At 35.5% G+C, this 26221-nt stretch overlaps 1 protein-coding gene across 2 annotated transcripts in view; it reads left to right on the forward strand.

Moving 5' to 3' along the window:
* LOC121294654 (cGMP-inhibited 3',5'-cyclic phosphodiesterase B-like) overlaps positions 1-26221 on the forward strand; it is a 68261-nt gene that overhangs the window by 28485 nt on the left and 13555 nt on the right. For both annotated transcript variants that reach the window (XM_041218601.1, XM_041218602.1), the window contains exons 2-4: positions 20459-20509; positions 23490-23738; positions 23827-23969. In XM_041218601.1, coding sequence (XP_041074535.1) covers positions 20459-20509; positions 23490-23738; positions 23827-23969 — 443 coding nt within the window. The remainder of the gene's footprint in view (positions 1-20458; positions 20510-23489; positions 23739-23826; positions 23970-26221) is intronic.

Raw genomic sequence — 26221 nt, forward strand, 5'->3', positions numbered from 1 at the left:
TGCTGTTATAACAGAACGCTTTTATAGGGCATAAATTGTGAATTTCCCAGCGAAGTGTCTCGTGAAATATTATCTACATTAGGCTAAAACTAAGGTTAATCTTTCAGTGGACTTGCATCACAAATTATGTTGGTGCATTTCATTGTTTTTTGCTATGAAGCTCTGGTATATTGTAACTGCAAAAATACCACATTGAAATATCAAATTTACCTTTTTAAAAATGCACCTACAAAATTCCTGTTGAAAAAATAAGATTACAGTTCCTAACATTCCAAAGAGAAACGGAGCTATACTGTACCGTGTAACTTGGAAACCCCTGAAGTCAATAACTGGCAAGAACTCAGTAAGTGTTTATAAAGATCAGGCCAAGAATATGATTCCTAACACACATATCCTTTGCTTATGGCATCAGAGTTTAATTAAAATATGAAGGAACAATGTATGATCCTGTAAGCAGGGTTACATGTCTTCTATTTGAATACTTAGTGACAAGGAACTGAAAAATATAACCCACAAAGTTAGAACCTAATGGTTTATATAGTTTTTAAAGGCGTTTTTCTGCAGTTAGTTTCAGTTTGAGTCTGGTGAAGCCCATATAGTACCCATCACAACACTATAGATGCACTCTCTGTGCAACTGAGTTTCAGCTGGGGTCCTACATGCAAGTACAGTACTGTACGGTCTTTCAGGGAGTGAATACATTGTGGTGGCAGGTTAAATGGACTTCATCCATAGCTAATTTAGAAATACTACGATATACTAAATAAAGTCAGTGACAGATGTTTTCAGTAGAATTTTTCTGGTCTTGAAATTATGATTTGGACTCCGCCCCAAAGTGGTGAAGTGTGAATGTTCTCCCAATGGTCCTATTTCCAGGAATGTGTGCATGCTGATTTATCACGTATCAAACAATTAACCATGCCAAGGTTTGAATGGTGCAACTTAGTGGGTCACATAGGCAACTAAAAAAAGCAAACCCTGACATTTCAATTTAGATTAGATGAAAGATGGTGAACAGAAAAATGTGCTTACAAGAAAGTCATGCTAATAATGCGACACAAAGAAAGTAAATATCTTAAAACAAAATTCTTATGTGTTTTGCTATGAGGAACCTTAAATTATGTTTTTATTTGATAATCTGCACAGCTTTAATTTTTTCAAGTATACTGTACAGTAAAGTACAGCAATATCTTGTTGGATAAAATATTTCTTTCAATTAGTGTATTTGAGAATCTTTTAAAACACATGGACTGTCACTATAGCTACCGTAAATTGAGGCAGTCACAAACGAATTAGTGGAGCATGTACAGCTGTTTTATTGTAACAATAAAATGCCGTTCCTGATCACTTAAATGCTGTCTTGCAAATACATAACAATGGCATCCAAGCAAAGCAGTGTGTGGAATTTCTTTATCAAGCAGGAGAAAACGGGATTTGCAAACTCTGCCAAGGAAATATTTTATTCAAAGGAGGAAGCACACTTACTTATTGTGCTCCACATTTATTTTAATTTGTATTTTATTTATTTGCTTATTTATTTTTAAATAAAGGTTACTTATTTAATATTTTTGGTAAGAAACTATATCTGTGCAGTAACTGTAGATAAAACATTCAGTATTGGAAGCCACACGGTTATTATTATTATTAATGGATCACAGAGTTATCACTTGCATAAACTCAACAGGACATTGTTGTATTGTTTTCTTTTTGATTTAGTTCCTGAGAAGAACAGTCGCTGTAGTTGTTATTATTGAGGTGTAGCTGCTCGCTGTGTGTTATTGATATCAATGTTTTACAGAAAACTTGTCAGTTAAGAAAAGGCTTAATCATGCAAAGCTTGTTCTAACATCTTTGAGACCCGCGCTTACAACTGCATTGTCATATTTTCTACATTTTCTTTAAATTCTCAAATTAATAAATTATATAATATATATATATATATATATATATATATATATATATATATATATATATATATATATATATATATATATCACCCACTCGAAGGTAGTCTGACTAATGTCCTGATTATTTATTTTATTTATTTATTTATTTATTGTGTGTATTTATTTATTTATATATATATATGTATATATATATATATATATATATATATATATATATATATATATATATTATATATATATGATATATATAATATATATATATTATATATATATTATTATATAATATAATTTATTTATTTTTATCAATTACTCACATTTTTGTGTACCTACATTTCCTTTTTCTTTTTGATTTTGCACCTTTTAATACACAGCAGTTTTCCTTTTTAAAATTATATTTATAAGCTGCCTGGAAATATAACTTCATATTTGTTCTTTTAACTTTTGAGGAAGTTGTTATGCACAGTTATTGTCTGTGTAGTATAACAGGAAGCACAATACATGTTTCTTATTGCATTACCCTCGCCCCGCCCCGCCCCTCCCTGCACACATGCACAGAAACACACACAGACACACAGAAGGTATACAATGTAACCAAACTGATGTCGAAATACATTGAAGTCATTTCAGTTCCCATTGAAAACACAGATCCAAGAAGAGAAGGTCAAGTCACAAGCACAAGGTCACAGATGCATTTTTTAACCCTAGATTATTTTATATTTTTGCAACAGCAATCTAGATCTATAAAATAAATTGGCAGGAACATCAGCACTATATGGCTGATGTCCCTGAACAAGTACATGCCATTGACCTAACACTGAAATACTTTATTTCAGGAATTTATGTTGAATAATATGCTGTAGAAGTGCCAGTAATTGTGGCAGTCCAGTTACTGCTACTGTATGTGTTTACAATTTAAAACGTTACTGGAATCAGAAATAAAATGCAACCTTCAACATTGTACTGTAATCATGTTTTTTTTTCTGAAGTTGTGCAGAGCTAAGTTTTCCGAGTCCTGTTTTTAAGAATGTCCTCACTTCGCTATTTTCCGAATTAGTACTGCTTTTGCTACAGCAGTTTTATCTGGAGTACCTCCAGCAAAATGGTACGCCAAGATTTTTTTTTTCTTCTATGTTGTATGGCGTTGAAGTCACTGTGGTGATTAATTCACTGTACGGACTCCATTTATCTGCATAAATTCTGCTTGGCTGAGGTAAACACACAAAACCCATCACCATTATTTATAATGGTCTGGAATAATTAAAGTGATGTCCAAAGTCTTAAACTTTGACTAGGTTAACCTGTCAAAGTTAGAGCTAAAACACAGTCGTTTTATACATGTAATAATTTTATACATGTATAATTTTGTGTTTTTAAATAATGTGCCCCTGTGAATGATATACATGTACAATGTCCTTCATTAAAACACATCTTCTGTCAGCATGTCATAGTCTTGCTGTATTGAAGATGTTGTTTGTTCTCTTTATACTAGAAGTTTTTGTCCTGATATCTCAAGGCTTTGCTTACTGTAGGACAACAAATAATGCATTTCAAATGTTTTAGCAAGGAGGGCGTTAGTGACACAAACTGAATGTGATTTTTACACTTGTCAATAAAGATGTGTTGCTTATTATATGAATTAACGTAAATGTATTAAACAGGTCAATTTTAAAGGTATAAATGCAGCCCTTTTAATTTGCTACTGGTCTTGTCACTCTTCACTGTGGGTCATTTGTTGACCCACCATATTAAAAACATGATTTAGGACTCTGTTATTTATTTAGACACCGTTTAGATCATCAAAACAGACCCCATTCTCTCAAAATGGTTATAATTTGCAAAGAGTATAGTTTAGTATTCTGGGAAACAAAAGCAAAAATAAGTGTCTGGCTATTTTCCAAACCCTGTTGGTTTCCTAAACAGCCAAGTAATTGGTCCTTTTTCAGACTGGAGTTCTTCAGCAGCTAAGGACTTAAATAAATGTAATATATTATGTGCTTTGTTTCTTAGTTTTCTTTAAAAAAAAATAAAAAATAAAAAAATAAATAAAAAGTTTGAAATTGATTTTCAGTGTTAATGTTGTAACACGAGGTTGGCTGTGTTTGTGTTGCAATGGAAGGTACAGAGAAATTGGGTTAGTGGTCACTTGAAGAGGAACTAAAGAGTTTTTTTTGTTTGTTTTTTTTTTTTTTTTCTGATCATAAATCTTTGACAATTCTCCAGCTGTCATTAAGAAATGTCTGCGTTGTGCTTTTAAACTGTACAGCTGAAAAAACAAACAAACTGAAATGATGTGTCTAGTCTTCAGAATTCATAATTTAAAAATACATAAACATATTGTAAGATTACGTTTAAAAAAAAAAAAGAAATCACAAAACTTTCCTAAATGCTTTGTAATAGCTAAACAGCTCTGGGTTGGTGGGACTTTGGGGGATTAAAAAAAAAAAAGTGGTTTGGAAGCGACGTCATAACGATATTTCAGTTGCGAAAAAATAACTTTGTTCTCTTTTACTAATTTCTTGCATTCCTCTTTTACAATCATGATGGCTATTACTTTAGGTGTGGAGTTGATCTACAGCACACTTAAAACTTAACCTATTGGACAAACAGCAAGTATGTATAACTACTAACTACTTAATGGGGTTGTACAAAGTAAATGTTTGTTTTTCTTGATGGTTTTTTTTTTTTGGAGGTTCAGGATCTGTGCCACAAAAGCCCTATTAACAATATTGATCAGGTTGTAAAGTAAAAAAGACCATTCTTATCTGGCAAACACAACAGTGTATATCGGGATTACACAAGCTATGATGAAATGGTTTGTGGCCCAGAACATATTATAATTTATACTAGGGAGGGGCCAGCACTGCACAAATATGTCTCGAAGCCACAGTTCACTTGTCACAATGTGGCATGACACACATTTAAAATCATTAGATATTGTTTTTTGTCTTGCTGGTGTGTTTTAAGGATCTCATATATATATATCATTTTTCACATATTACACACACAGTCCAAAGTCATGATGGCTACTATTGTTTGAATTGCGTAGACTGAAAGTTTAAGAATTGTTTGTAACAAGGCATCAGTACATGAAATATGCCATTGTGGGATAAAGTTCATTTCTGACGTAGTAGCGCTGACCTTCCTCGGCTTGTGGCATTTTTGTTTTTCCTACAAGCACATGTTTGTCATTATGCTTGCACTGTGCCAAACTGAAAACACAGCAACTGAAAAGTACAAAAAGCTAGACTGACAATCGTGTGATTCTTAAAAAAAAAAAACAAAAAAAAAATATACAGTATACGAAATAGGCATTCTTTGCCTTTTTAGATGCTGGACATATGAAACTGCTGCTAGGTTTTCTTTTTACATCTCCAGCACATTTTTGTTGAATTGCTCTTAGACCGATGTTGTATCTCTTTTCGAGGCCTTGTGCAGCAGGTTCTGAAAATGATAAAATGAATACTGTAGTTACTATGTGTGATTATTGAATTAGTACTGTTGTCAATGGATAGCTGACCACGGTACGTTCAAATCTCGTACCTGCAAGGTTTGCTGGTGCTGTGCACATGAACCTTGTTGCCTGGAGCATCTCCATTGCTTGCCAATGTTGGTTCTTAGTGCTTATGTGCAACAACCACAATGGATGCTCTTTCGGAAGTTGAATTTGATATCAACAAAGCCTGAGTTACATGTTCTCTGTGCATTTCGGTCAGATCACAAACATTTGAAAACGTATGACTTATCCTCGTTTTTTAACTTGGTCAGAGCACAACGCATATACAGATACTGCCATTGCACAGTCAAATTAAAGCTGTTCACCTTTACAGTGTGTGCTAAAAATATTAACTTTAAACTTGACAATATTAATGAAAATATATATAATACTCAGTGTAACGTTACTGGGAACGCAAACACAAATAACCCTTTTAAAAGTGTTACCATTTGTTAGTTATTTACTTGCCTCACGGAAACCATCCAGGGTGCGCTGATTTACACTGGAAGCGCTCTTCCTTGTACAGACATAAATAATAATCAGATAAAAAAAAAAAAAAAGTGCTTCTACCACTTTAAGGGGATCATGTTACAGTACAGTAAAAAAGCAGCAAACACATTACCCAGAAACTTTATCCAGAGGAAGCCGTTGGTAATTGGAAGCATCCCATCGTGTAAATAATCTTAAGTTGCCTCTTGGCTCCTGTGTGTGTCCTCGATATGGACCATTTATTGAAAAACCCTATATTCTTCGCCCTGGTCATGGCCTGAGGCCTCAGAAAGGCTTGTATAATTGAGAACTCTTTCTGACTTATCAATTCCCCTCCAGGGTGTGCAGCTGTATGTGGGTCAGGTTGGCTGACATCCCTGCTTGCGTCATTAGCAGCTGTTTTGGTGTGAGCCAGGTGGCCTGAAGGAGATCGCTTATAAATTTGAATGTTGCTTCTGCTCTTCTTAGGGCAAGCTTTCAGACCTTTATTTCATTTTCTGGCTGTTACATACCTCTAGCCAAGTGGTACTGTACAGTAGGAGCAAAAACTTTTGGATTGTGCAATAAAGAGGTGTGACCGTAATGAAGACATGCCTGTACAATAGTGTATGACATGCTGTGTTCTGGTGTTGCTTTACATTTGAAAAGCACTTGATAGTATATATTTGTCTGTGATACTATAAGTATAATTGTGTACTGTAGCTGGTGTAATTTTAATTTACTGTATGAGTGGTTTATCTTAGAAACATGAATCAAAAACTTAAATACTTCTTTGCCTACTTGTTGTAATGTTAATTTGTAAACTGACATGTGCAGTGTCATTGTTTGAGAAGTGAAGGATGACAATCTGTGCTCTCCTTGCTGCACAGTAACTGCTAGGTTTGTAGATGGGACTGGTTACTGATTGGGTCTATTCTCTGACCTTATTAATCCTTTTTGTTTTTTGCAACCAAACGTGAAGACAGATACTGATGATCATGCAGGGTAATTGTAAGCTGTTAGTTCTTGCTCCCTCACTCCTCACGAAACATAACCAACGTGAATGCCCCTCTGTGACTCTAATGCAGAATTTGTTCTCCAGGGTCTGGGACTGTAAGTCATCCATAATCAACACCTGTCATTTGGGGCGCTTTTTCTGAGTCGACAGATGCTGCCACTGACCAGTCAGACTACGCTTGCTTTAATCCATTTAGTTCCTTATCCTTTTGGGAGCCTGTGCGCATGAGTTGTTGGGAACTATGCACACTGTATGACTCCTTCACCCCATCATATGAGATAACAAACAGTTACAGTATAGGAAGATGCAATTAATGAAAACATGCTCAATAGTTATGGCACTTCAGAAATATTTGAAAACCGTCACAGATGGCCTTTCAGCAAAAACTTGATTGAAGTGAGCCAGATGGATGTTAAGCACAGAAACCACATGTTCTTGTTTTGTCCAATTTTTAGCAACAAGGGTGGAAAGGAATAAAACCCTTTAAGTGTATAAAAAAAGCAAGAATCCTGGTTGTAACTAGGGTAGAAGCATTATTATTATTATTATTATTATTATTATTATTATTATTATTATTATTATTATTATTATGAGCAAATCCTTGATAGTTTTATACTGTATACAATTGTGATTCCTTTCAGAAAGTCTGTTGTACTTTTTCATGCAAAACTACTGTTGTCTTCAAAAGAGTGGTGTTTTAATATTGAGAAAACATCAGGTTATTAAATACATTACCGAGGTACATCTGTTCTTTTTACCCCCCTGATGTTTCCTGTATGATAATAGAAGTAGTGTAACACGCCCTCAGCTAGGGTTTTTTCTTTGTATATATGAAGTTCAAAAAGGGAAGCATTTCATGGTTGTGCTTCACTGTATATGGTTGCGTTGAGTAGTGTTACGTCAAGAGTGTCACATCGAGGCTGCCTGTGTGAGCAGAATCCTAAAACCCTGCTCTGTATGTAGTTCATTAACCCTCAATGTCCCTACTGTAGTAAGGTTTTCCTATAACAAATCGTGAAGGAGAGAAAGGAATCTACATGCAACAAAATGTTGAAAAATCATCCTTTCATACAGCGATAAACTGATTATGCCAGAACTATCAAAAAGCCATAAAGCAATAACTGACCCCAAGACTGCCCAAGATAATTATGGATGGGTGGATCCCTTTAAAAAAAAAAAAAAAATTACTGTGGACTCACAAACTATGCAAAAATAACAATAACTGCTTTTATAGTTCTTTTTTGTGCAGTATTGCATGTAAAACCTTGAAATTCCTTGTCTTAATTTGGTTCTAGAAAATGTTCACCTACTGTACTACACATTGTTTTCATCCCCCCAAAAAGAGAAGAATTAAATGAGTCTCTTCTTGCCTGCTGTTCTTTAGCAAAATAGTTATTGTTTACCACTGCAAGGAAATCCATAAAGAATGTGCCTATGCTTTTGTTTAACTTTCTGAAAGCACAGTGCCATAGTGCATTCATTAAACAAAAATTATGGTTCTGAAACCTCAAAAAAGTAATATTTGATCCTATCCTTACCTCACTACACTGATTGTTTGAAATAATAATGACTCAGGGGTAGCTGTACTAAAGGGTTGCGCCTGTCGCAAACCAGTTGCAAATGAGTTGGAACATGCGCAAGGCTGTTAGTGACTTTTTAAGGAATGCTTTGCAGTTGCAGTTTTCATTTGCAGTTCAGCCTTAGATGAATATGTAATTATGGATGTTCCTGCATACATTCTCAAAAAGGGGGTGGATGTAATGCAAATGAGGATTCTTGAATATAATAATGAGATGTACTACAGCTACGGGAAATTGCGACACTTAAAATTGCATCAATTTGTTAAGAACTTTTGAAAGCATGTTTTAAACAGTCACAATTGTTGTTGGCGTTTCCCAGTCTGCTTTTTCACATGGGTTGCCAGTTGTGCTAAACGCATTTTTGAGGCGAACAGCCAAATACCTGTTTTTCCTTAAAAGCAGGGTGTACTTACAAGCCTTGAAAACAAATTTTTATGGCATTTCTGTTTTCCTCCACATGTTGGGAACAATAGACTGCACACACATGTGCTGTTAACCCCTCCAGCTCATTCTGAACATCTGTACAGGAATAGGAAATACACCTATTCTATTAATGTGCAGGTGGTTTGTAATTGTGCACAATTTAGCACTGCACCCCTGACTAACTAAAATAAAAACCAACAGTTTACATTTGGCTTATAGGCTACTCATGATAATACGAATTACTGGTATAATGCAAAATCTGTTGCTGTTCATTTGAAATTCGTATTAACGATAATTGACTCTGCTCCTGTAAGTATCATAACTTGTCAATGCGGCACCATGATCTATTTGGTGTTAATTGTCTAGGCTACTAAGTATGCCAAGTTAATAATAATAATAATAATAATAATAAATAATAATAATAATAATAATAATAATAATAATAATAATGAAAAACTCCTAAAATGATTTGGTTTCAATTTAAAATAATCTTTTATTCACACTGTACACCAATGTGTACAATACTGCAGCATGATTTATTTTGTGTTACCGGTAGCCTAGCTTCAGGCTAAAGTAAAAAGAAAGTGCACTAGATGTTCATTTGATTTCACTACTGTACTGTATACTTACTGTATAGGCGTACTGTACAGATTTATATATTGTTCATAATGTAATGTGTAGCCTATGCAAAACTAGTGCAATGATTTATACATATCAATGTGGCTGTGTGGGATTTTATTGCATTTTTGTTTAATCCGACACCTTCTTATGTCAGACAAACATATCCGGTTTAGCAAGGGGCTACTGTATGATTCTGAAAAACGTTTTGATAGAAACATATTTTTTATTTGGGTGTGAAGGTCATGGGCCACACTATAAAATCTGATCTTTCATTATTTATTTGCAGTGCTAGAGATCTCGCTAAGGTGATGCAACAAATATTTAAATTTGTATATTGCGGCTCTGTCACATACTTTCTCTTTATTCATACAACAGAAATGCAAATCGCAGTATGTTTGCGCTGGGACTGGCCCATCTTAGTACATCGACCCATGAGCGTTTCTTTTACAACCTTTACAGTATGTTGGCATTTGTATACATTACCAGAACACATGCAGTAAATATACTATAAAGTAAATGTTTGTTGTTCATTGTATTTTATTGAAGATTTCTTGCAGTATTATATTATGTGTTACATGGCATGCAGAGAGTTTTTTTTCTGTGTCTAAACACAGTAAAGCTGTTTTGTTCTCTATATTCTTCCCTCTGTAATCTTGCAACAAAATCTACGTTGTAAACTGACCAGTTAGATGACACAGATTTTAACAAGGTCAGATGAACATGTGAACTTGTTTGTTGGTTCAGAAGTTTAGTTACCACATTGCTTTAACTGTGACTCAAATGGTAAATGGCATGGCTATCCCTACTAGGGGCTATTAATGTACATCAAGGTAACATCTTTTTCATGTTACTGACATTTTATTTTAAAACCACGATGTTGTATGAATGTCACAGACATGCTGGTTGGTATGCTAAGGCTGCTGGACTGTTGAAGCAAATGCTTGTGTGTTCTGTGCATGTGGTTAGTGGAGATGGGAAAAAAAGCATTGTAAAACAAATACTCTATGTAGGACCATTTACTAAGAAACTAGAAATAGTCTTACAATGCTAGAGTGTTTCCTGTTGGATGTACCAATGAAGCACAATAATATTTCTGAAGTTCCTACATTTTTAACACTAACAGGAAGGAAACGAGTGAATGTTTGATTAATTCCGTGGCCTCTGGAAGACTGCGACTTGTTTATTAAGTACTGAAGTCCATATTAGTTTGTATTAAATATTTACTATCCACTCAACTGTTGCGCTTTTTGCAAGTTAAATTGGAAGTGTTTCAATTGATTTTCAGCTCTGTTTCATGTAATAAGTGTTGCTCTGAACTGCTTGGAGGTTTTACAGTACTGTATGTGTCTGCCCCAGCTTTTGTTACAATTGTACCACCCCTTTTTATTTAGTATACAGAACCTGAATTTTTTGATCTTGTGTTAAATGCAGTGGAAAACATCAGTTTGTTAAGCTGGCTATGACACTGTTTTGAATTGCAATATATTGCCTGTACATGCTCTTTCCAGGGTCAAAGATTATTTTTAAAAGTAGCAGTCATACATGGCAAAGCTGTACTGTAAATTTGAGGGCTTGTTTACTTGACAAGTGTGCTGTATTTTTTAGCTGTTTTTGCAAGTCAAGATAAATTCTGAACTTTTAGAAGATTATTATTATTATTATTATTATTATTATTATTATTATTATTATTATATTATTATTATTAATGTTCGACTGCCTAATGTTAATTTGACCAGGGTAGTCCACTGTTGCTGCTAATCGGGGTCTGTGAAATCAGCTGTATATTTTCTGCATTTATAAAATCAGAAAAAATCAGTGAAATAAAAGGAACTGGTGTTGCCTCATTAGCCATAAGGCTGTACTGTTTTTTCTTTTTAAATAGGGGGTCGTCCATTTCAGGTTGTAAGATAAACTCAATGCCATGGCATTTTGAGTTTTTTTTTTTTTTACATAAAATGTATAATGTCCTATTCCCTTGAAAAGGCAAAGATAACAAGTCATTTGAGAGCCAACATACAGTAGAATAAAACACTAATTTGTGTCAACTTTGTATAGCAAAAAATCTAACTTTAATAACCCCTCAATATTATGACAAGATTTAGTAGTAACGTATATTTTATGACTCTATATTTTCTTTCAGGACTGCTACCATGAATCTATGCGAGATTGTATCTTAAAACCAGGCATTTGTCTTGGTTGACTTTTGTAATATCAAAAAGCAGTGCAAAGAAGAAAACTGTGACCGAGCATGCTTTTGCACCATATTTTGTATTTGAGCAGTGAAATTGCTTTTTAAGTAGGTCACACGTAAAGCAGAGCAAAGAAAAACGAAAAAGAGGTAACCCTGGTTCCCAGAAAGAGAAGACGACCACCAACCAATACTTTTGGGATATGCCTTCCACAAGTCTTTACTGAGCATTTTATGTCAATAGGCCGATAGGCTCCTCCGGGGTGTGACGTCCTTAGTCGCACATGTGAACTCTTCCAGCCTCCTATGCAGGGTCCGTGGTTTGGACACTGCGCATATTGGGCAGAATGTCTCATCCTGCAATGCGGAGGAGGTGTGCTACATGCCCAGGCACCGTACACAGAGTACGTGTTTGTCTTGTGGAGGGAGCAACCTCCCGAGGGCACTAATGCAAAGCACGTCTAAGCACGGAGGGCTGAAAACCCCCAAGACCCTGAGACGTCAGAGGCACCGAGGGCTCCGATGCCAGGAGCGTTAAGCACTATGGGGCCGAAGCACCGAGGTATCAAAGGCTGTGAGGCGTCAAGGTCACAGGGATCACCTAATCACTAAGGGGCTGAAGCACAGAGGAACCTAGGCTCTGAGGAGTCCGGGGAACTGTGGGCAACGAGGGCACTGGACAGACCAATGCAAGGAGTGTCTAAGTACCCTGGGCATCAAGCACCGAGGCTCTGAGGTGTCAAGGGCACCGAGGGCACTGATGCAGAGCATCTTAGTACCGCGGGAGTCCAGCACCGTTGTACTGAGGCTATGGGACACCGAGGGTACCAAGCAACAAGGGTACTGGGCAGGGTGTCTAGCCTGGACCAAGCGCAGTCACCCAACCGTTGTAGCATGTAACTTGCAATGGAGGGGAGCACCGTCTACAGGCGGTACTTTTTTTTTTTTTTTTTACTGTAAGCAGTATTAAGAAAAACCCAGGTGTACACACACAGTAGTACAATTAAAGAGAAAAGCAGTCATTTTTTTAGAAGCTGCAAATAGCAGAGGAAAAAACACAAAACAGCAAGCGCTGTAAGGTTAGAAAAGCAGACTACAATCGCAAGCGATGTAGCTGTTGAAAAAGAATAAGAATAAAACGTGGCGCAGTTGCATGCCGTTTTACTTGTTCTTCAGAAGCTGAGTTTCTGATTCTGGGGAAGTGGCAAGCTGACTTCCAGCAATAATTGCAGGCAATGAATTGCATGGGAACTCCAGAAAACTCGAGTGAGAGCTATTTTAACAGACTCAATCACAGCAACTGGACAGGTTAGTTATACCTATTTCTTACTTGATGTGAGAAGCAAAAGAGGAAGTGAGCTCCGTGAGTGACTACTTATTCCCTCGGTAGGAGGGACCGAGGACGTCATTCCCTAGAGGGGCCTATCAGCAGCTTTGATATAAAATGCTCAGTGAATATCTGACTTGTGGCAGGCATATCCCAGAGGTATTGCTTGGTGGTCGTCTTCGAATTGAAAGGAAAACACACACACACTCACACACTCACAGAGAATCATGCAGAACGCTATCATTGTGAAATATAAACCGTTTTATCATCTTGTTCAATGTAAGCATCTTTGCACTGCAGGGAACCGTTTTTATTGCATTATAATGGAGAGAGGTGACGTACGAAGCCTCTGAGGCACATCTCTCATAAGGAAGAATGCAGGACTTGGTTCACAGGCTCCATGTTTGCAAAGAAAACAAACAACCCATGCAGCAGATCAATCCGTTCTGTTTTAGTGTAAAGCTACAGTATACTGCACTCCCATGTTGAAATCCCGTGTCACCCTATACTGTCCCAGGTGTTCATGGTAAACATTCTTGTTAAGCTTTGGGAATACCTGAAATAGTCACCACATTTATGGACAAAAAAAGCTACTGCAAATACAGTTCAACCTCATGTTGAAATATTGACTTACTGTTTGTAAGTCAATTTACAGTAAAATCAGAAGAATGAGTGTATTTGCACTTCTGCTATTATCTCAAGCTGAAGTTGAGTTAAAGTTATTAACCTTTTAAAGTGGCGAAGCTTGTATTTTGTCATTTTAAGCTGCACAAGTCGAGCGAAACCAAATAGTTAGCTTGTGCCCAGGGTGTTTTACCCAGCAATGCTTTTTTTTTCACAATACTCCCTGAAGTAACGATTCCAAGAAAGAATTAGACTTTTCCTTTTCTCTCCTGTTCGCAGTGACAGATTTTGTTTTGTACTTGTTTCTGCAACACAGCCGGTGAGGTCGCAAGTAAACACATTCACAGAAAACCAAAAGTGGATTTGCTTTGGGGAACTACTGTACTGCAACATACTACAAAAGAATAAGATCCCCTCCTTTTATCTAGTTCTGTCTATTACTCACCAAGGAAGTGGTTCCCAATCGTGGTGTTTTTAGAGATTTTACAAAATACCAACATGCAGAATGTTTACTGACTGTACCCTCCAGACTGTACGTTTTCAGTTTTACAGCACACTAAAACCACTCCAATAAAAAAACATGTTGGTTGTGGTGATTTACATCATCTATATCTATTGTTCCTTGTAGAGGGATAAAGATACAGGATATAATGAAGCTGCAGTTTACTAAACTGTTATCGACCTTGTTAAGTGTACATTGTATACTACAGTATCATTTTGGGAGTATTGGATTTGATATAAACAGTAGACCTATCTGGGGGATTTTTCAGGGACTACAGGTTGGGATATTTTATACAAAAAAAGTGAGTTTTGCTACACCCAAACACTGCATAAGGGTATTGAAAAGGCTTCAGTTCTATCATGTTGGAGATTTTAGAATTGTTTAGAAAATGACGCGTTACACTTCAGAACAGGATGAGTAGTACCATGCATATTATTATTGTTTAGGAGAGCTTTCAAAATGCTGAATTTGCTGCATCGTTTTTCATATGAGAGGATTTCGTTCACTACTTTCATTACGCCGTGACGTTTCTATGGTGCTTTTATCAGTGTTTGCTTAATTCTGTCCTGGGTTGTCATGGAAATGGCTTATTTACTTAACTAATGTTTTACTGTGTCAAAGTGATGCTGTTAGCAACCCCAAAGTCTTTCCATTTGATTGATAAAAGTACACAGAAAAGCATTTTATTGGTATTTTTAAATGAGAAGCGTTTTTTTGTGTTAAAAAGGCTGATTTATACATATTACACATTTGAAACAAAAGAAACAACTGCAGTGTATTGACATTTTTTTAAAACTGAGCGTGTAAAAATAAAAATAGTTATACAATGATTTATTATAGATAGGCCAATGCTTCTCTACAAAAAAATTAACCCAAAAATTGAAACTTCCAATATATATATATATAGGGTGACCAGATTTTCAAAGCTCAGAACACATTGTTAAATAATTGATAAGTCTAATTAAACCTGTTAAATAATAGCTATTTAATGGTTATTTAAATAGCCATTATCTCACTCTTAAAATTTGTGGCTAATTAGTTTAGCTTGCCATATTGTGCTATATATGTATTGCTACTTTGTTATAATAATAATAATAATAATAATAATAATAATAATAATAATAATAATAATAATAACTCATTCTGTAGATCGTTGTTAAATACATTTTACGTTTTGGCATTTCTTTCTTTTTTGACTCGCTGCATCAGGATGCCTCTATTTATTGATGATGTTCATGTGGTTTATCCTGGTGGATTCAGGTGCTTGCACCCTCCCACTACACTGCCTAGTTGTGTCTGCGCTAAATCCCGCCAGAACTCAAGAGCTACAAAGTATTGCACATAATTCTAGATTCATACTGAATGTACATACTAAATGAAAACACATGGTGCATTGAGAAGTGAGCACATACGTCTGTGTTAATCACTTTATAAAAATTCTTGATGACCCTGGTACCTTTTTATTTTATTTTGTGTTCACTGCATTTTCCATAATCTAAGTTCTGTAGGAAGAGGTTGTTTACTACCAACTACAGGAAGTTTTTTAAGATTTTGAGAAACATGTCGGGATACCTGGACCTTCGATTTGAAACTGGAACTGTCCCGGCTAAACCAGGACATCTGGTCACCTCACTATATATATATATATATATATATATATATATATATATATATATATATATATATATATATATATATATATATATTTTATGTGTGTGTGTGTGTGTGTGTTTATTTTAGCACAATATGGTCTCTCTTCAATCCTGCCCACAAAGCAAGACAGAATGGATTTAAGTTACGGTATTTTCAGATACATTATGTACCAGTCTGCTGGTTAATATATTTTAATATGATGCACAAGACTTACCATTTGGTTTTATTATCTTTTTTATTAACTGTAACTATGGGGTGTAATGTTACATTAACTAATAAAGGTATATGTATCGTGAAGACTTCAAAAGGAAAAACTCTTGTTAAAGATTGTCCTGCTGTTGTTTTTTAATTGATTTTTGTTTTATTATTGTTTATTTTATTTTTTAAATATGCAACCTGAGAAGTTAAATTACAATTTACAATTCTGCATGTTACAACAGACATTTTGTTGAAAACAAACTTAGGTAATTAAAGCCTGTGCTTTAATTACCTCGGGGATATCTAAGTTGAGACAGAGCTTTGCAGATTCTTTCTGTGGTCTTAGGCATGGGTATTGTGCATATACAGTGAATGCACAACCACAAGTACTGTATAACCTGGAGAACCAGTAAAACCACACTTGCATGTGTGTGGCGTTAACATAGTGTCAGGAAGACACCACATTCCCGACTTAATTACATTTGATAGATTTCTTTTTTTGTAAAAGGATAAACTAACATGTCTTCAGTAGAAACTATTTTGACGCATCTTGAGAACCGTCTCTTGTACCATAGATAAAAATGATTTTGTTATTGGTTAAAAATGTAATTGTAAGCAGTAAGAGTGATTTTGTAGACTGTATTAAAGAGCGGCTGATGGTGAGATTGAAAAAAGTGATATTTTCAAACAGTGGGATTACACTGTATATTTCTATAGCTGCGTCTTTCTGTTTTAGATGTTGTATGCCATCTTGTGGCAGAGTGACTATAAACATGTTTCCTTGTGTTTTATATAAAAACATTCGTTTGTCAGTGTTCATAATGTTACTCGACAGAACCTGAGCACCACGATTTGATTGTAATATTCTATTATCACGTTTCTGAATTTTAGAAAAAATTGTTTTCCATAACATTTCTGTACCATTCATTATTTTTTGTTGTAAGCTTTAAATTTAAATTTTTGAACCACAGTTTTTTCTTTTGTGTACATTTTTAAAATGGTAATTTATTTTATTTATTTACAGATTTATATTTCATTTTGATTGCAGTAATAAACAAAAATAAACTTGTATAAAATATTTTAATATTGTGTTTTCTTCATAATTAAACATTATATTTTTAAAGTAAAACACTATGCTAATAGTAAAAAAAAAAACAGAATGGAAAAACGCCACAACTAGCGCACCATATTTTATGAGAAGCAATAAGGTGTTTTAAAATGCAAATTTTATCAAACTGTATTAAAACCCTCCTTAATAAAGTCAAAGCAGTTACTGCAGCTTTTCTTTCATGAAGCACAATACCAGTAGTGTTTTAGCGGTTTCATATTTTGTGACTTTTCTGTCTGCAGAGATAACATGAAAATAAACCCCATTGACGTAATTAGGTTGATAAGATCTAAGAGTTCAGTTGTTGACGTTTGTGTGGTTTCAGTGTTTTTATGTGTTTTCTTTGCTGGAGTAGTAAGGTTCGTTTTTAATTGTATTAACCTCGAACTTAACGAGAGAGAGAGGATGAGAGAATAAAAATGTAAGGCAAGTAACTTCCCCAGTTGATATTTTACCTAACCCTGGGATCTACATAGGCTGCTCTGTGTTTTTTGGCAAGAATGAGGAAAACAAAGTCCTGTGAAAGGAAATACTGTCTACTGTAGGTTGCAATTTAAGCAGAAGCTTTTAGACCACATATTTCGAGTTAGGTTTTATACTAACAATATTGTCTAATAAACAGACACGTATTACATTAAATAATGAGGAAACGGTCCATTTGTCTTTTTTTTTTATATAACAGTGTTAGCTGCTCAGATTAAAGGTTCTGGGCCAACATCTACTTAATAATAATCCATAAGGCCTCTCTTTTTTAAGGTAAGCATACATACACTGTACAGGGATGGATGTAAGACTCCCTTTGCATAGCCATTTGATCCATTCCTGGTTTTACTATGAGTTTAAAAAGACCCCTGAGCTTGTTGCATACACACTGGCTAATCGCAGTAAAACCTAGAATGGGTGAAACTGCAATGCAATTGGAGTCTTCTTTCCATCCCTGCATGCACTACACTCTCCCTGGGCCACAAAATATAGCTAAAGTGGTTGAGTTTTGATACATTTATTTACTACAGTATAACCTGCACAATATACAGTAACATCTGGCGAAAGATAATTACTAGATTGGATTGTATTTGGCTACTGTATAATGTTAAATTATTATTGTTGATGCCAGTCATAAGCAATGCATTGCTATACAACATGAAACGTGACACTTCAGGGCTTGTTTTGTAAGGCTATATTTGATGTACATGTTGGACAATGCAGGTACCCAGTGGTTGAGCTTCAACAGAGATGGAAAGAGAAAGCAATCTTGTTTGTTTCTACAGTCAGCTACAGTGGCCAGGATTTTACTATTTGCATTTGTGTTACGCTCTGTGTTGCCAGACTTGTTTGCTAACATTTTTCTGTTTTAGGTGTTAATATGTTTTTAAAATACTTAAAAACAATATAGAAATTAAGTAAAAGTTAAGTAAAACTTCATTTAGACATTTCAAACTAAAGTCTGACCTATTAGCACATGATGTCCTAAAAGCAGTTACTCAAGGCCTTATTGCAGTGCTATCTACTTGTGGGTGCACAAAGTTCATGTAATTTGCACCTGCTTGTAATGAATGTGGAAGTGCTAGAATGGATATTCACCTGCATAAGGAAAGTCCATCATCAAGGGCTAATTAACTGAAGAGATATCTAATGCATCATTTCATAGTGTCTCAAATACTGCTTACCCCTCAGGTACATTTACATAGTGTCTCAAATACCCCTTACCCCTCAGTTGTGTTTAAATACCTCTTCTGTTGTATTTTGGAGGTTGCTGAACCATTCACTATTGCATTCCAAATGGCAGAGTTTGTGATGATACTGTTTCTGTACTAGTCTGGTTAGAAACACGAAACTTAGACCTTTGGACTCCAAAATGCAAACCAAAAAAGCATGTTCATACTCGGACTGTGCTTGGCAGATTTATGTTGTGGGTCACTTGGTTTCTTTAATCTGTCTGGAGAAGGTGGACCTGACCTGTAGATTAGGGCTGCTGCAACAGTAGGGGGAGAGATTTTTAAGATCACAATTCTGTTGTGTATTTGAACCTCTTTTGCAAGTCTTTCCTTACCCCAGTATCTGAATTAAATCTATGTTGATGCAAGAATATTTTACTCTAGAAAGGAGTAAGCCATACTGTTGTTAAACATGTAACAATATGTGTCATATTTTCAAAGCTATTACTCTAACCTTTAATTCACTCCGACAATAAATCTAAACAATTTATTAATAAGAGAAAAATGCCATTTTATCATAAAATTAGTATTTTTTATCACTATCAACGAAACACGAAATGAAACTCAATGTCCATGCTGTGCAGTTATATATATATATATATATATATATATATATATATATATATATATATATATATATATATATATATATATATTATATATATATATATAAATATATTAAGGACTGAGAAAGGGCTCCTTCAGTGGCAATACACCACAAAACAAATGTAGCGTGCATCTCCTGGTTAAAAAGCAAGTCCACAACCTCTATGGTTCAGTTAAAAAACAAGAATTTATTACATAAAAAATGAAATACTGTGGATTTGTTATTTCTGATTGTTGCTGATATATATTTTGGCCACACCATTTGTATTTGATTGTTCTGATTCCTTTAAATGCCTAGATGTCAGTGTTGTATACAGAGAGCTTCGATGCAGCAAACACAGTCCCTCAAGATACCAAGAGAAGTCAGTCTGAGGCACTTGTGAAATGTAAAAGAATGTGTGCTGTGCAATGATCTCTCCAATGCTAGTGCCGCTTTCTCCTTCCATATTTTGCATTGTACTTGAAGTTTGAATGGCATTCACATGTGGACTGCTTACTGCAACCTGCTGCAGTTTAAAATGGGTTCTACATCACAGTGTAATTGTCTTTTAAAATTCGAAATGTGTTAGGGTGGTACTGTTCATGAGTGGTTTTAATCACGTAAAAACAAACAAAACACTGTTTGCCCTAAGATTTGTGTTGATGTAGTGCTGAAAGTGCCCACTAGGTGGTGATAATGCACACTGAAGCATGCAAGCATTGTTACAAGCATTCATACAGTACAGTGAAAATGTACACATAATCTTGACAGAAATTGTAGAATATTCAACAGTATTAATACTGCACACAAAGTTATACAATTAACGTCTGAAAATAATGTCTTGCTAATGCGAGTTATCGATATAGATGCTGTGTGACACTAGTAGAAATGAAAAACAGATTAAATGTGCAAATGAGTAAACTAAATGGGTGTTAACACACACAATATTTTTTCTACTGTGTTACTGTAGTTAATGTATGTGAAACATGACACTCAGTTAAGACTGGACTGGCAAGCTTATTAAAACAACAGTTTTCTATTTTTCAGATGATTCTTTGGGACTGGGATCTGAAGCAGTGGTACAAGCCACAGTATCAGGTAAGTTCTATACAGTGTTTCTGTTTTTTTAAGATATTATTTTCTTGTGTACTGCACCTGTAATTGATACCAAGATGGGACAGCCTATTCTAGAGCTGCACAATTTTGTTTTTTCAACTGAACTTTTTTGGATGACCTCTAGGTGGCACCAATTGTGAAGTAAATCTGATGTTTAACATGCCTAATTCAAGAATAACCTTCTGCAAGGTTAAAACTGTGATGGTTGAAAACACAGCTGTGTTGTTTTACCTGTGGCAGGGCCAGCTTTTTGGTGTAGCAACATATTGGTAAGTTTTGCAATGTTCCAAAGTCTAAAGTTAATTATTGGTACAGTATATTTATTAATAAGCTGTATACATCAAATACTAACTAGATAAAGCAAAAACATTTTGTTAACATCATTGCTTGCTAAGTTAAGGACTACATTGCTCACAGTGCACATCCAGACACATGCTCGCAGATCAAAAAATAAAGAAATGTTTTAAATATTGTACCGTGTATAAAATGAACACAACTCTCAAATAAAATGTGATGAGGCATTGATTCTGTTTTCAGTAACCTATACCTAATATCTGTAATCAGCCTCATAATTGCAAGGCCATGCATAAAACGTCAAGAGCTACAGCAGAATATAAAAAAGCTCTTTAATATGGCCAGCATTTTCTCAAGCCTGGAGAAGCCACGATCTGGCATTTTATTGAAGGCAGATATACATATTGTAAAGACAGTACTAGAAGGGGTTAACACTATTATATTGTGTTACCCTTGAAAATTCAAGATATTATTAAATAGTACTTATATTGGCTAACTTAGGTTGTTATCTATAGAGGATATGTGGTACTGTACATTTAAACAAAACACACTGGTTTCTGTTTGGAGAATTTATTCCTTTGCCACACCTGCAGTACTGGAAGGATCAACTAATCAGTGTTTTTATAGGTCATTCAGTCTGCTCTGTATTTAAAATATCTCAACGTTTCTGTTTTAACAAAGAGTATGCATTGCTGTCCTACGCCTTCTCTATTTCAATTGAATAGTCTAGTAGTGTGTGTCAGGCTGCAGTTTGAAATCTGCCTCACATTTTCCAGGGAAGTGTGGGGGCTTCTCTTGACGCAAGACATTACATAATTTCCAACAACTTTTTTTTTTTTCCCCTCACAGCCACGTTGCTTTGATTTAGAGTACCGACTCCATGGGCTGCTGGCATGTATTTGCATACTGTATATGTTTTATAGCATCTCACAGTTTCAGGCAGGTTGAACTCAATCTCAGATGAACCTATTTTCTTTTAAAGATGTTGTACAGTATTGAAGAACAGGTCTGGCAGAACTATCTTGCAGGTGTCTTAAATTTGTGCACACATCTTGCCATTTGCCCTGTGTTTTTAAATGCAATCTTTTGCAAAACCTCTGCGTACTCAGTTTAGAAAAATAATTTAAAACAATGCATTGGGTCTAAAAGCTGCAACAATAAATGAAAAAATGGGCTAATGCAGAGTACAGCCTGAAGCCTTTGAACCTTGAAAGTGGAGTGCACACTGCATTTGTGTGATGCTATGGAGCCTGACAAATAATTGTGAAGGTTGTTTTATTGCAGGTATGTTTTGGAGGTGCGTGCAGTAGGTGTTCCTCTGGAAGAGATAATTGAATAACGTGGGCCACCACCTATATAAAATAAATAAACAAATACTTTTCAAATTGTTACCATAATTGATTTTAAAATGTGTACATGTTTGCAACAGGTTCATGCTTTGTAAAACAACATCCCTGACATCACTATCTGGTAGGAGACACAGGCATTCCTTCTTCCCTACATTCACTCCTTCAATTTATTGAATTTGAAACTTCCCAAAGCATGTGCCTCTTGGTGACGCCTCCTGTTCACATAATCCTATGGATATATCAACCGATCTAAGATTTACTTGTGAGAAACTTAATGTGATTGGGACGGGACAAAAAAAATGTAAAAAGCCTTTTTGTAAGAGTTTATCATTATTTCATTTATAAATGGGGATACTGTAGTACTAACATTTCTAAAAAGGAAACCTAAACCTTTTTTTTTTTTTTTTATGTGCTACAGTACAATCCATTTTCTGCAAAATAATTTTTGCATGACTGGCAGTTGGACTTTATTCTGGAGCCATCTCTGCTTGTGTTGCTATAAAACAAACCCCAAAGTCATCCATCGGCAGTCTGTGGTTATATAATTTGTGAAAAACAGGATGTTCGATAAAACATGTGCAGTCATGCAGAACTAGGATCACATTTATGGCTTAATTTAATAAACGGGCTACTGTGCTGTCTTCGTCATCTGTGCTACCACAAAGTTTTATGTGTGGCAAAAAAAAAAAAAAAAAAAAAAAATCCCAGAAGGGGGCAAGATTAATTAGCAGGGTGCCAAAGTGTTAGGGAAAGTTTTGTTGATGTTTGTAACATAGTGGAGACTCTGTCTGCCAGTCCCGACAGAGTTTCACATTTTAAAAAGACTTCTAACAAAGACTGATCAATATATTTTTGAAGGAGCGATTATATTTATTCCTTGGCAATGTATTACACCATTGCTTGATCACAATAACTTTCTTGCCTCCAAGCCTCCACTGTGTTTGGTCTGGGGTCAGGTTTCTAATTTCCCTGGTTGGAAAGCTTCATGGGAGACAACAGATTACAAGATGTCTCTTTGTCTAATGTGAAATCCTATCACTCAGAATTCCCTTGGGAGGTATAAAACAGTTGCTCACTGTATATAATCTTTAAAACGAATGTTCTTTATTTTTATACAATCTGAAATTCCCTTGTATGCCCACTTGGTGGCCTCAGAGATCCAGTTACTTTACAGCTGTTGTGCTGAGTGATACAACATGTGACTACATACATTGAAGAGTAAGTAGCAGGGTTCTGAAGAATATAGCGTTATACGCCCCCTACTGTTTAAATGTAAATGACATAAAAATGTGTTTAAACCTCTGTTCTCTGTGTTGCAGGGTGCTGGGGGTGGAAATGGAGTGGACCTCTCTGTTATAAATGAAGCCCGCAACCTAGTGTCTGACTTGCTGATCGATTCCTCTCTCCCTCCGCAAGTCGTATCTTCTCTGCGCAGTATTAGCAGCCTGATGGGGGCGTTTTCAGGCTCCTGTAGGCCACGAGTAAACCCATTCACCCCCTTCCCTGGCTTCTACTCCTGCACTGAAATGGAGGACCCATCAGAGAAGGGAGAAAGGAAGCCTTACAAGGTTGGAATCCTCAGCTACTTTCTTTGTGCCTTTTCATTTCGGTCCTGCAGTCTGATCACCCTGCATTGTGGACTGTCTCGCCCCTTAGGGAATGACTAGCAGGAGCAGCTTACCCACCCCACAGCTAAGGAGAAGTTCAGGGGCTTCTAGCCTGCCACCACTGGAGTCTTCATCTTCTAGGTGGGAGCGCAATAGTGGAAAGAGACCTCACCAGGAATTCACTACGGCAAGGTGAACAAACCCTCTGCTACCAGTTTCACTGCTTTTTTCATTAGTGTGTGCGTCATATATATATATATATATATATATATATATATATATATATATATATATATATATATATATATATATATATATATACACACACATACACACACATACCTATATACAGTGCTACCCTGTTATAACTAGGCTTGCTACTATTTGATTAAAATTGTTTTGCCAAATCGATGATTAATATCGACATTTATTTTAGAATTTGCTGGGGGGTTTTTTAGCTTTATTTTTCAATTCAAGCAGAGAATGAGTCAAATCGACCTTTATTCTTTTTTTTTTTTTTAAAAAAGACTTTTTGTGCCATTGAGAAATGTCTCATTTAACGAAGCCCCTTTATCATATTCAACATGCAACAAAACCATGGTTACCAACATTCTAATTGAAATAACGCTTGGTCACAAGCGAGGCTATAATATGCACAGAACAAAACAATAGATAGTTGAACAGAACTAACTTTCACTTATTCTTCAGCACAGCTCTAAGTGTTTTCCTCTTGAGCCCCATTTCCAAATCAAACTGGTAACTGTCACTGTATACCTAGCAAAAACCTACCTACACCTTCACACGCTAATTTAAAAAGTAGGTGCTTTGAATGACAGGTGCTGTAGATGGCAAATGAAAGTGCACAGTCAGTTTGCCTTGGTGATTGACAGTCATTTAAAGAATGAGAGCATTTTGGCTTCTCTTCAGTCAACGAGATCTGTCAGAACTGGATGATGTGACAGTGAAACTATACTAACAGATCACTAAGGTGATTGACAGCGACCCTTAGCCATTCAAAGTGGAACGGAGACAGGACACACTAAGTATGAAAAGTAAACAAACTATAGATGATTTCTGAATTATTGTTTTAGGCATGAAAATAAAAAATAACGAGTGGTTTTACCGACGTTTATCCTATATAAATGTATATGTTGAACTTTTTTTTGTGAATTTGACATTTAATGAGCTTTACCGATTTAATATCAAAAAGTACAAGTCTAGTTATAACACAACCTGTTATAGTGCGAAATCGGTTATAACACAGTAAGGTCGTGGCTCACATTTCCCCCAATATGCAGTTCGATTCGCAAATTTTTTTGGTGAACGTTCCAGATACACAGTACGAAACACATCAGACGGCAATAAACGAAAATCTTTCTCTGTTAACATCAAACGCAACGGGACATGAAACGGGCTGGGAATAATTGTCCCAATAAACCGTGGATTCAAGTAGATGCAAATTGTGTGTGTCTTTTTCCTTCATTTTCCACTGTACTCTACAATATTAATTTAGTTTGAGGGCATTGTAAATCATTTTGGGAATAAAAATGCTAATATTCGTTATAAGGCGAAACACAAATAACGCGGTCTCCTAATTATGGACCCTGGCAACCGCATTATAGCAGGGTAGCACTATGCCACATCTGATTCTGCTTGTAGTGCTATTTTCGTTGTCAGTCCTCCATAGTAAGCTGCTTTAGTGATGTACATTCATTTGACACTAGATAATGGTCTGTTTACAGTTGTCTCGTTTCCCAGGTTTTTTCTTTATGTACTTAAATGAAGAGAAAATAAAAATCGTTTTAGATGACTAGCTTTGCATACTTTACAATTAGTGACGTGGTTCTGCAGCCTTTAATTGCTGCTTTTGCAGTTCCAGTAGGTAAGCAGTTTATTTAGTTTGTAATTCACTGTTCAAATGCTAAATAAACTGTATATGCATTATCAAAAATGTTAGTTTGGAGGTTTAGAGAAGGCTGTTGTCTGAGTGAACAGCACTCAGCTGACATGTATCATGTAAGTTTTGCAGAAATGTAATTTCATCTTTATCTACCTCAGACTAGCATTTTGAAATGGCTTTGGAGACATGTATTTTTGGATGGCCACTTTAAGCATTGCTTATACAGGGACCGTAATAAGATTGAAATGCAATTTACATTAACAGACACTAATATTCTTCGGAGCGAGACCCAGGAGAATTGAACCCTCCTCTTGTTTTAATCATGGACTTGCGGCTTTGCTTGGTCAAGCTTTCATTTACATTTCTTTTGTTTTTTAAGAAAAATGTGTTATATTGTTCTTATTTGAATACTGATTAAAAATATGCTAGGTACAAACAATATGGACTAATGTTGAGGTTATACAGTTCAGCATTAATGTAGTCCACAAAGTCATCAAATTACTAATTAAATTTAGTAATCGCCAGTTATTTTTATTATTTTCTC

The sequence above is a fragment of the Polyodon spathula genome, chromosome 19, assembly GCF_017654505.1.
Source record: "Polyodon spathula isolate WHYD16114869_AA chromosome 19, ASM1765450v1, whole genome shotgun sequence".
Lineage (NCBI taxonomy): Eukaryota > Metazoa > Chordata > Actinopteri > Acipenseriformes > Polyodontidae > Polyodon > Polyodon spathula.